The 12,054-nt window shown below is 43.1% G+C and overlaps 1 protein-coding gene and 1 long non-coding RNA gene across 3 annotated transcripts in view; one reads left to right on the top strand and one right to left on the bottom strand.

Annotated features, from left to right (window-relative positions):
* Window positions 1-6,530, bottom strand: part of LOC311531634 — a 31,338-nt gene extending 24,808 nt beyond the window's left edge. Inside the window, exon 1 of the long non-coding RNA XR_014714255.1 lies at window positions 6,249-6,530. This is a non-coding gene — a long non-coding RNA (uncharacterized lncRNA). The remainder of the gene's footprint in view (window positions 1-6,248) is intronic.
* Window positions 6,531-6,578: 48 nt separating this feature from the next.
* ATP2A2 (ATPase sarcoplasmic/endoplasmic reticulum Ca2+ transporting 2) overlaps window positions 6,579-12,054 on the top strand; it is a 79,553-nt gene continuing 74,077 nt past the window's right edge. For both annotated transcript variants that reach the window (XR_014714254.1, XM_084649172.1), the window contains exons 1-3: window positions 6,579-6,914; window positions 7,922-7,939; window positions 8,040-8,122. Coding sequence is in view for 1 of the 2 variants with exons in the window: in XM_084649172.1 (XP_084505298.1) it covers window positions 6,797-6,914; window positions 7,922-7,939; window positions 8,040-8,122 (219 nt within the window). In the remaining variant the exon portion in view is untranslated. The remainder of the gene's footprint in view (window positions 6,915-7,921; window positions 7,940-8,039; window positions 8,123-12,054) is intronic.

Here is a 12,054-nt window from a genome sequence, read left to right as displayed (position 1 = left end):
CTGCTGTCCTGGTAAGGAATTCTGCACCATGTAATATAATAGCATTTCTATTAATAACATTGGTACAAACAACAAGAAATCCCCCAGAATAATATAATCTAAAGTTTTAATAATATAACAACAAACTGAAGTGGTTTGTGTGCATGTCTGTGTCCGCACTGGAAATGAGAACTGTTCAGCTGAGTATTACAGGCCCCACTGATAACAGCTAAAATAGTCTCTTTCAGCTTAAGTGGTAGTAGCCCCTGTTTCTGGAGTATGATGATCTAAGTTCTATTCCCCTTGTTGCCATGAAGTTCTATTGGGCTATGGTATGCAGCACCGTGACAAGTATGACATTCTAAATGGCCACGAAGTTTTTACAAAAATAATACTTTGCAGTTCTATAATCCCTTCCAATCAAGATCTCAAATCACTTTATAAACATGAATGAAGCCTCATACATCCCTACCAGGTAGGTAGGTATCACTACCCCTGTTTTATAGATTGTTAAACTAAGGCACAGAGGTGCTAAGGGGGAGCTTTTCAAAGGCACAAATGAGTTAGATGCCTATCTAATGAGAGTTAGGCACCTAACTGCCATTTGTGCCTTTGATAATCTTCTCATAAGTGATTTACCCCAATTCACATGGAAAGTTCTTGGCAGAGCCAAGAACAGAACTCAGATCTCCTGAGCCTTCCTTAGTCCTGAGTTTTTATCAAAAGACCATCCTACCCTCCATGGGCCAGTTTCTGGAGCTGTTGCACATTTTAAAGATAGCAATCAAGCTGATTTCCCTTTAAGAGAAATGACATGACCGCAAAGCAAGGGCAAAATTCTCTTCTCAGATGTGTGTGACAGGTCTCGGCTCCTATATGTGCAGATCTCCCTTTGACATCAGTGTTAGAATAGACAACAAGATTTTTCCAAAGAGGAACGCTGAGGTGGCTATGGCAGCTATTCCAATGGAGTCTTCAGTGACAAGCCACAAAAATAAATTAAGAAACCTATTGAGCCTGATTCTGATCCCTTACTCCCAGGTTCACTGATATTGGAATCTGGCCAACTGTCTCTCTTCTACTTACACTGTCAAGGAGGGAGACAGCTGCTAAGTGTAGGAACAATGATCCAGTTCTAGAAATCTCCTGACTGCAACTCTATCCTTTGTATTCACAGTCTTTGGGTCTCTGTGGTAGTGAAATCCTACCAGCTGCTGATCCAAGAATACGCACTGCCTACCAATAAAAATTATAAAGAAAGAAGTCAACTAACTTAATTATTCAAATTCAAAATCACATTTAATCACTGATAATTTTTCTACTGGGTTTATATAACTGTTTCATCTTAATATTTTAAGCATTTTGCTGTTTAAGCTATAAGCTACTTAAAGGGAGAGAAAAAAAATCCTTGACATATTCCATGAAATCAAAGAGCAAGCTAACTGGAAAAAAATAGTTACTATATTTAAACTGTATTATCCTATCAGAGAACTGCAGTTCTCAAACCATTCCACTTTGGTAAAGCATTTTTGTGGCATTTTAATATGTTTTGCAGATTTTAAGAGACTGTAACTGTACAACATTTTTAATAACAGTAATTTAAGAGGAATAAAGTAGTACAGTGTGGGGTCAATGCCCTTGTTTTTCACTCACTTGACTTTGAATCTAACCCACTAAACAAGTGAGATGAGTTTGGTGGTCTCTACCGAGGCTCTAGTGGGCAATTAGCCAGTCTGCAAAAATCATCACATAACTGGCATAGTTTAACACAGTGGTAAAACACTGCCTATGTCTGCTTAGGAGAGGCCCAGCCTAAAATAGAAAGGGTATTGCAGGTCATGATTCAGGTGCATTGGCTGAGCTCACTAGGGATTTGTGTAGTACCCTCCTGCTTTATGCTTAGCTCCAGCCAAAGCTATTAGTCTCTTTATTTGACATTTGAGCACCACAATGCACAATGGTTTTATGTATGGAAAGTACCATCCTTAATATAACCAGCAACATCACTGCAACTCTGCCTTGCAGCAATGTGGATGCGTGAATTTCAAGGGCCAGATCATGCAGTCCTCACTCAGGCCAAATTCCCATTTACTTCAATTAGTAAAGACTGCAGGAGTAGTTTTTGTGTTGCTGCCCTATTCCTAGGCTTCTTCTCCTAATATATAACCGTAAAAAAGATAGTGGGAAAAATTCATGCATGGTGTACTTCCATTAAATCAATGGAATTTCAACAAGGGTTAACAGCACATTTAGTTGTGTTCCTTTTTAAGGTATCACTCTGACTACACACTTTAACTTCACTTTTTGTACATGGTGAAATAAATCAGTTTCCCTTTACCTTCTAGATGGATGGTGTTTTGCTCTGCACCTGCTGGATGAATTAATCCGCTTGAAATCTTCACGTTTGCACTGCTTAGGGAGCGCTTAGGTGCCTCTCCACCGACTTGGGCTAAGATCATCTTCTACCATGTGAGGGGGATACATTTCTTGGGAAACTTCATGAGGTCCCAAAGTATCATCCTTTCAGAAGCTGCACCTCAAATGTGCAGCTATCCCAGGATCTCCATGGATTTGGGGTGATCTGCACAGACAGCCCCTCCATACTATTCTCTGGAACCCCCGGTGCTATTTGTTCCCTTGCCACATGTGTACCTTGCCCATCCCCCACACATGTAAAGGGGAAGACAGAGGGTGAATAGATTGGAAAGTTGGTCATTAAAGCTGCAGTGAACCACATTGAATTCAGTAGCTTTAGAGAAAGAGGATGACACACACAGCCACCATCAACCCATTCATGCCTCCCAAAACTCACAGAGCCCCAACAGCACACAGTTTGCACCATGGAACTTCCATTGGATCAAAGGAAGGCAGTATGAGGTGATGCCACTTGGGCTTTATTGTCAGTTTTACATATATCTGTTTCCCAAAGGTGCAAAAGAAATGGGGGCAGGGGACGAGGGGGAACGTCCTGCAGTCATGTTGAATGAGGGATATCAACAGGACAGGTTAGGGTGAGCAAATTATACTTGAAACTAGTGAGTCCTACAAGATTCAGCATCACCTAGCAGGGCTAACACCTGTTAACAGGTATGGTCCTCAGGAGCCCACTGCTATCCTGTTATACTGCCCTTGCCATGTTTCAGGTTCATTAACAGATGCTCACATGAGCTTTTTGGAGAAACAAACACACAAAAGGTAGTCTTATAACTATGTGTAGAGTTATTTAACAGGGAGGAATCATTATGAAGTATGATCTGATTTTATTTTTAATATTTGTTTATTGGGGACATTGTCACTGATGTTATCTTTTATTGGCTCACTTGAAAGGGAGGTAAGAAAATGAAGTGCAATCTTGTCAGAGGCTTTGAAGTGTTTCTGATGTGTGAAGGTGAGTGTTACATGTTTGTGTGTATATAGTGTTTGAGTGTACCTGTCATTTGTGTGTATATATATGACAGGTACACTCAACACACCAGATATATATAGTACTATATATAGAAAGTATTTGTGGTCTGCGCCATGTGTCAGATTGATATATGCTGGCATGCTGTGTTGGTGTGAGGTGTATTGTGTTGGTGAATTGGTCAGTGTGTTATGTGTGTCCCAGTTTGGAGTGTGTTTACACATGTGGTTGGTTTCACTGGTGTGTGTCAGTATGAGCTGTGTATATCATTAATTGTTTGTATCACTCCTTATCATGTATGCACATAACATTGGGAGCATATGTTGCGGTGTGTTTGGGTTCTATGTTGAATACAGGTGCGTTGGCCTGTATCACGTATGTGCATGTGTGTATCAATTGATATTGAATGGTGGAGTTTGTATCAGTTAGGTCTGTGTCATGTGTTGGTCAGTGTGTGTGTGTGTGTATTGGTGTAGGGTGCCGGTGCTGTGTGCTTTTTTTGTGTGTGCTGGTAAGTGTCAAGTGCATTGTGTTTTATGTATTTGTCTTGGCTGGTGTCATGTGTGCATAAAAAAATTGAGGCAAGTAATAAAGAACTGAATACAAGACAAAAAGTAAATTGTCAAGTTGACACATTCTATATCTCCCTGGACACTGTCTATTTACATTGAAAGCTTTTTGGGGAACAGCTACACTTCTGCAAACAATCTGGCACATTTCAGCATAGATGTAATGGCTAGAGGAAATGAGGGTGACATATCCCTTGCAACTTTTTATTCTCATGTTGACTTCTCCCTCAATGTGGCTGCAGGACTGAGGTATTTTCAGTGCAGGTCCCATACAACCTTTCTTATGTGGTTGCATCTCTGCACTTTGGGTGCTTCAGAATTAATAAATAATACTGTATTAGTGATGGTGCACATATTGTCTAAATTGGTGTAGAGTATGTGTGTACAACGTGCTGGTGTCAACTTGTGTGTAGCAGTTTTATGTATACACGTATGAGTCAATATATATGTACGTTATATTGGTTGGTGCTGAGTACTTGTAGGGTGTGTACATTGTGTGTGGTTGTGTGTTGTTCGGCATGTAAATTCACACTGTCAATATTGTGCGTCATTCATGGTATGTCTATACTGCAATCACCGGTTGTAATTGTAGCTTGTGTAGACATATCTGAGCCAGATTTAACTAGCTAGCTTGGATACCAGAGCAATGAACATGTGGCAGTGGAGGTTAGCCGCTGAATAATTACCCAGGGTTCTGTGCAAGCCTGTCCAGACCACGCTGAAGCCTGTGCGGCTGCAACTTCACTGCCCTGATACCTGAGCTAGCTAGACTGAAGCTAGCTCACGTATGTCTACACAAGCTGCAATCACACCCCGTGATTGCATTGTAGACATACCCCCAGATCAGCTGGAGTTGGTGTGCGTCAGTCAATGTCCTGTATTAAATGTTACTTGAAGTTTGTGAATTATGATGTGGTGTGGGTATCACTGTTGCCAGTTAGAGGTTGGTTGGTGGGTGTTGGTCATTGATATTGTGCATGAGATAGTTGGTGAGTGTTAGTTGGTGACACGTTGCACATGTGTGTCAGTTTTTAGGTCAGTCATTGTTATGTGTGTACATGTGAGCCACTGCGTGCATTAGTGTTGGGATGGGAATCGAGGCTCTGAAAGGGGTGTTGAGTGGGTCAGTGGGGACCTAGTTAATGTTGCGATAATGGCTGGGGAGAATCAAACTGGTGATGGGTTGGGAGCAGGGAGACACTTTTCCATCACACCTCCCTCTTTGCTCCACTGGTCCCCTTTCTCTCACCTGTGTTGCGCTCCACCCGAGCTGGGGATCCTGTCAGGATGGGAGCAGCCCACCCCCAACGTGCTGGGGCGGGGGGCAGCCAGAACAGGGGAGAGCCCCTGCGCCGGGTTGGGGGCCTGACAGAACAGGGGGCAGCTCCCTGCACTGGGCTGGGGGGAGCCTGTCAGGACGCAGGGGCCCGTCAAGACAAGGGGCAGCCCCCCCCATGCTGAGGGCCTGACAGAACAGGGGGCAGCCCACCCCTGCCGTGCTGGGGGGAGCTGTCAGCACAGGGGCCTGTCAGGACAGGGGGCAGCAGCCCCGTCCTACTCCCCGCTGGGGTCCGAGTCCAGTCAGAACAGGGGCATCCCGCACACCGTGCTGTGGGGCTGTCAGGCCAAGCCCCCCGTGCCGGGTCCCGGGTCCTATCAGGACATGAGGCCAGGACAGCCTTCCACCCGCCCCGACCGTAGTGAGGTTCACGTCAGGGCAGGGAGCTGCCCGGGGGTCACGCCGGGGCAGGCCGCCAGCCCACTGGAGGCTGCTCCCGCCTCACAGAGCAGTGGTCAAACGACGTTTCTCCACCCAGACCTTCTCTCCTGCGCCCGCCCGCATACGTGTACCAGCGGCGTGGAGTACGGCGCTCCGCAGAGTCGCGGCGCGGGCGGGCCCCTTTGCTTGTCGCGTTTCGGATCCGGGTTCGTGCGGGCGGGGCTGCTCCCTCCTCCCCGCTCCCTGCTCCCGGCCAATGAGCGGCGTCCACATGCTGCGGCCGCGAGAGGGGCAGCGGCGAGCTGGCTCCGATAAATTCTATTAGAGCAGCCGCCGCTGGCTCAGCTCGCGCTGGGGCGGGAACGGAGCAGGAGGCAAGCAGGGCACCGGCTAGCCGGAGACAGCGGCCTAGGCTACACCGCCCGGTGGAGAGCGCCGGGAGCGGATCCCACCCCGCCGGGCAATTCACGCTCTTCCCTAGAGGGACGAGTGGGCACGACCCCCAGGGCAGCTACGCCCCCTAGAGGAGACAGGGCATTTCATACCCCTCAGAGGAGAGCGGGGGGTGATAAATTACCTTATTCCCCCTCGTAGCGGCGAAAGGGACAGTTACTCTCCGGCTGAGGAGACAAGAGGACCGCTCAATTCCCTCCACGCGCGCCCCACGGTGCCGGTGGGGGCGGTTGTTCCCCTAGCACCCCCCGCAGTACCTCTCGGAGCGGGGTGAGGGCAGGCACTGGCCTGACGTCTGAGAGAAGGGGGGGTGACTTTGTCTCGTGGCCCCCACACGGCTGCCGGAGAAGGGGGGGTGCAGCGGAGCCCCTGCTCTAGCTCCGTGAGAGGAAGGGGGGCGGGCGTGTTCCCGAGGGGGTGGGAGGGGGTGGGGGCGAGTCCCCCGCCAGTACGCAGCGAAGGGGGGGGGCGTGCAGGTGCCGTGACCGGAGGGGAGCGCTCCTCGGATCCCTATTGTTGTCTAGGTCTATGGTGAGAATCACCCGGGGGCGGTTGGGGACCCATAGGGGGAGAGAGCGAGGCACCGAGCGGGCTGAGTGGAGGGTTTGCTGCTGTTCCTGCTGCTGCTGAGAAGAAGGAAGCGGGGGAGAGACACCATTTGCCGGCCCGGCCATGGAGAACGCTCACACCAAGACGGTGGAGGAAGTTTTGGCTTATTTCGGCGTGAACGAGAGCACTGGGCTCAGCCTGGAGCAAGTCAAGAAGCTCAAGGAGAGATGGGGCGCCAACGGTAGGTGAAGCAACCCCCCACGCCAGCCGCTGCCGGGGGGATGCTGCTGCGTGCTGGGATCCTCTTTCTCCCTCTCATCCTCCCTAGGGCCCTGTTTCAAGGCCTAACCTATGTGTGCAAAGCCGGCATCTGACTCAGGACCCGGAATAGGAGCGAGGGAGAGAGAAGATGGCTGACTTGAACTCCACCTCGTGGGTTTCTTTTATACCCTAAGCGGTCAGGGCTGCTTAAGCAAGGAGGGTGCCACCTCCGTTTCCTTTTACCTTGATGGGAAATAAGCTTCTATCATTAAAGAAAGCACATGATTTTTTTTAAAGAGCCCCTTTTATTATGTACTTGACCTTCATTTTCTTCGCTATTTCCAACCCTCCCACGCAAACCTCGTTCTTTTTCTTTTGAAAGAAGGTGGGCTTTTTTGGCTTAAAAAAATTGTTCAGAAAACAATGGGGCAGAGCTTTATTTTTATAGCTTTCTTTTGTGCCAATTGTATTGCAGAAACGGCTTACAGAGAGGAGTAATAAATAGCAGATGGGGAGACAGCAATTCCTAAATAGAAAGATGAGATTGTGAAGTATTTGGCTATACATCTTATGGTTTGGTAAAGTGGATGTAGAGGGAAATCAGTGTTCTGCTGGAGTCTGAAAAATGTTTGAAGCTTGTGATCCTTTGTATGCAGCAGCACCAGAAGTAACAGAGCAGGCATGAGTGATGACTTGGCTGAATTGTAACCTTAGTAGATTGCTGCTAAAATGTATTTGACATAAACTGTGGAATTAGCAAGGCCCGTTCCAATTCTTGTTGAAAGGAGGCACTTTAATTGCATTACTCAGCATTGCCTTAAAATCTGAATTTCATATATACATAAAATCGGGTAGAATTTAATTTTGTAGCATTTTAGCTAGCTCAGAAATGATCTTTAATTATGGATGCTTTAGTGTGGCTAATGTAGTTCTCTAACCGTCTTTTCTCTTTGACATGCTCCTTGGGAAAACCTATGCTTCCTGCAGAATTGCCAGCTGAAGAAGGTAAGCAAGCTTGTACAATCTTCTAATATTTTTTTATCCATACTTCACATCTTTCTGTGGATATGTAAGATGCAATATGTCTGCCTTTTATATCTTGCAGGAAAATCCTTACTTGAGCTTGTGATTGAACAATTTGAAGACTTATTAGTTAGAATTTTGTTGCTGGCAGCCTGTATATCTTTTGTAAGTATAAAATGTTTGGGTTTTTTTCAGACTTTTCCCACATGGACCAAATGAGACTACTGTACATTATTTATATATATGGACAGGGTTATTCCTTAAGTTATTTTCTTGCTTGCACTAGTTCTTTTTATGATGTGAAAAAATAAATTGCATGCAGAGTCTTAAATTGGTTATCTCGCTAAGGTTAACTTTTGCATGTTTTAGGCATTAATTTTCCATATTCACTTCATGTATGGTTTATATAATTCTCTTCTTTCTTGAATACAATTAAACTAGACACAGAGACCTATAAAAAGCACACCTATAATCTATCATATTTTTTTGTATACCTACTTGATTTGGGATTTCCCAACCCTTCTTTTTTTTCGTTGGCTTTTAAAACCAACCTCCATTATGAGTTGAACTGGTCATTCTTTTTGCTTTTGAGTTAATCCTTATCAAGCTAAATGAATGATCACTGGAAGTGGTTTTTGGATACAATGCAAACTGTAAATAGAATTTGCATGAGGAATATTTCAGTTGCCTTCCCTCCCTGATAATAGCAAGGTGACAGTTGTTGCTTTTGACAGTGACAAGAATGATGACAGCAGTGATGGCACCATTGTTGACCAAATTTGGTAACTGACCTTTGGATAGTCTTTCTGTAAAGTGGACCCCTCGTCTTGCATACAGGATTGAAAGGACAAGAAACACTAAATGACTCTGGTTTTTGTTTTGTTTTTAATTTATGTTTAATTGGATAGTTTCTTTATGCAGTGTGTATAGGATATATGGTTGCTAAGGAACTGGAGAAATGAATTGAAGACTAAGCACAGGAGGAAGGTGATAGGTCTGTTTTTGACAAGTTGGAGAACAGAATGATTGCTTTCTATTTATTTAAAAAAAAAAGTGCAGAACATTAGAGATTGTTAGTGAAGTCTACCAAACAGACTTACTTCCACCTAAAGAATTGTAGCTTAACTCTGTCCAGAAAAACAGGCATTAGTCTTTTATAAGCTAAAAATAAAAAAATGGATTTTGTACTGATTTTCTAGTGTTCTTTCCATCTACCAAAGTTAAACTGATCATGACTATAGACTCAAGCAAATGATCAATCTTAAACTAAGACTATTCTTAAAAAAAAAAAAAAAGAGGATGGTTCTCATCTGTTATGCCTGATGCAGGATACTGCGTTGTTGATTCTGGGCCAGTGAAGGCTTCTGATATCACAAAACTGACACTCAGTTTCAAAGAAGAGGGCCTCCATTTTGGTATGTGTGTGTATATAATTGCCAGCTGGCCAGAGATTGGCATTGAGCTTGCCTGTGGAGACACACATTCTAGTCACTTTGATATGTCCTGGGAGAAAAATGGCTGGCAGTAGCAATTTTAAGAAATGGGTGAACATCTAGTTTTTTGGCAGGGGTTAGCATTTTGTAAAGGGTCTGAAAGTTGCATCCCTCATGAGGGTAGAGGGGGAAAGAATGATAGTAATAAAGGGTAGTGGAATTTTATAGTGCATGAGTTACTATTTCTAGAAATTTACATCCCACTTAATTTCCAACCAAATGGGTGAAGGTAAAGATCAAATTCAGCAAATTGGAAATTGTCTAGTGTGCTGACTCCATATTCAACACTGTGCTAAACTGACAGGTCAAATAATGTACATGACCAAATGTACTTTGCTAGTATGTTTACTGAACTTATTAAACAATTAGACTAGCCTCCATTTTCCAGTTTACTGAAATTATTCTGCCTAAATTAGGCAGTCAGTGTAATACAGGGTACACTACTGGGATATCTGGGTTCTCTCCTCGGTTCTACCACTGACCTGTTCGGACCTTGGGCAACTCAGTTCAGTTTTCTATGCCTCAAGTTTCCTCAGCTTTAAAAACGGGGATAATACTTATCCTCCTTCTTGAAAAACACGTTAAGCCCCTGGCTTGAAAATCATTAGCTAAAATAGAAATGCTGCTAATAATTTTTATTGGAGTTATTCTATGAGCAGTTCACTCTTGTTTTTGTTTGCTTTTGGGTTTTGAATTCGGATCAAAGATAACTTGTAATTTCTTCTGTTTTTTCACTTGCAGCTTGACATTTACTCTTTATAAAAGCTATATTAGACTTTCATTTAGTTCTGGTAATTTCAAGCAACTGTGCTAAGCTCGTACAAACATAGAAATATATTTGTTTCTATAAAATATTCAAGGTGATCGACATAATTTAAACTCCGATATTAGTTCTGAAAGCACTCATTTTCAGTTATATAGCAAGTGTGAAGCTTGTGGCCCATAACTGCCATCCAGAGAAATTTAAATGTTACATGGAAAGATAAATTGTGTATACAGCTGAGGTAAAATTAACCTTTAGCATTGGATTGCTGTATCATAAGGATGATTTAGCATAATTTATAATGTGTAATCATTGATAACTGGATCGGCTAAATCTTGAAAAGTTAATGAGGCTTTGTAATACTACAAAGACCACTACTTCAATAATATATGTGTAAATCACCAGATTTTTTTTTAAGATTACAAGGAGCGTACACAGAGCATATTAATTGATGTTTAGTTTTAAAATGAGGTGCATCAGGGTTGCTTTGGTCTTAAGTTAATGTGTAGGGCTTTGCTTTTTGGGATGTAATAATATAATTGGGGGGGTTGTTTTTAGCAATTTTTGAGCTATATCTATAAATCTCCAAAAATTTGATGGGGGGGGCACTTTCTCTTTGCATATAGAGTTCTGGGATGAGTAATCTGTTTGTGATGTTCCATATTGCTCTTTAACATAATACTGTATCAAACACCACTACTTTAAAACGCACTTGGGAACTTCTATTGCGCACAAGCAGAGTCTACATGAACCAATTAATATGCAACACATTAATGTGGTTTAGGAATCATGCCTTTGTAGTCTGCATTTCTGCTCCATGTAGGCAAGCCCTTAGATGCAAGGAACCATTTCTGGTGTTTTTCCAATGATTAGTGGGTAAACACAAATTTGTTTCTTGTGTTGGGGATGCTTTAGCAGTGTCTTTCGGTTAAAACTGAAAATCAGAAGCCCTGGTTATGTATAGTTTAATCTTTGGCAGCACTATAGGGCTTCTTTTGAAGTTAATGGATTTCAGCAGGAGTAAGAACAGAACCAAATTACACAAACTTGGATTCTGTGTTCCCAGTGACCCTAAAATATTTTCTGTAATCTTGTTGATCTGGGAGACTGTTACGACTATAGTAGTTGGATAACATAAGGCCTTGTATAGCAGTAGCAATAAGTATAGTTAAGGTTGCATAATATCTGCTGTTCTAATCCTTGTTTTCAGTTTGTAACTTTATGAAACTTTCACCTCAGCTGAAATTTTATGGACCTGGTCTTTGTCCAAAAATTAAATGTTCAGAAAGTTTTTGTAACAAAATTCTTCTTCCCTCACACATGTACTCAAAGGCATTAGAAGAATATACTTTGTAAAGACTTTTTTTTGTTGTTTTAAATCTGAAGATTCTTGTTTGAATTGCATTAGTGCTGAATCACCTTAGAAGTTGAGTGTTGGAATTGGGCATGGAAATAGTCCTGATTGTGAAGTGTGTTTGAGTGTTCTGGTGAAAATCGGTATTGAGTTGGGTCTTTGAAAATCTCACTGCCTTCAATGAGGCCTGGCAGGACATGTGTGCATAGCTAAATTACTTGCGCAGTAAAAACCTTAATGATGGCAACTTTTAATTGCGGCAGAGCTCCAGAGAAGCATTTGTTCATTCACTGCTCATCTTGTAAGGTTAAAAACAGCACAACTCCTAAGGTTCACCTGGTAGACCTTGCAAGGTAGATGGGATAGTGGGTTCCTTATGAAATATTTTCTTCTTTGAAGAGTGTATATTATATATTGCACATGTATGTGCATGCACACATTCCATTTTAAAACTCTATATATTAAGGTTGCATGTGTAAGCACTCAA

Source organism: Lepidochelys olivacea (genome assembly GCF_965140295.1).
Source record: "Lepidochelys olivacea isolate rLepOli2 genome assembly, chromosome: 15".
NCBI classification, from domain to species: Eukaryota; Metazoa; Chordata; order Testudines; family Cheloniidae; genus Lepidochelys; species Lepidochelys olivacea.
Note: the sequence above shows the minus strand (reverse complement) of the source record. Positions and strands in the feature narration are given on the sequence as shown.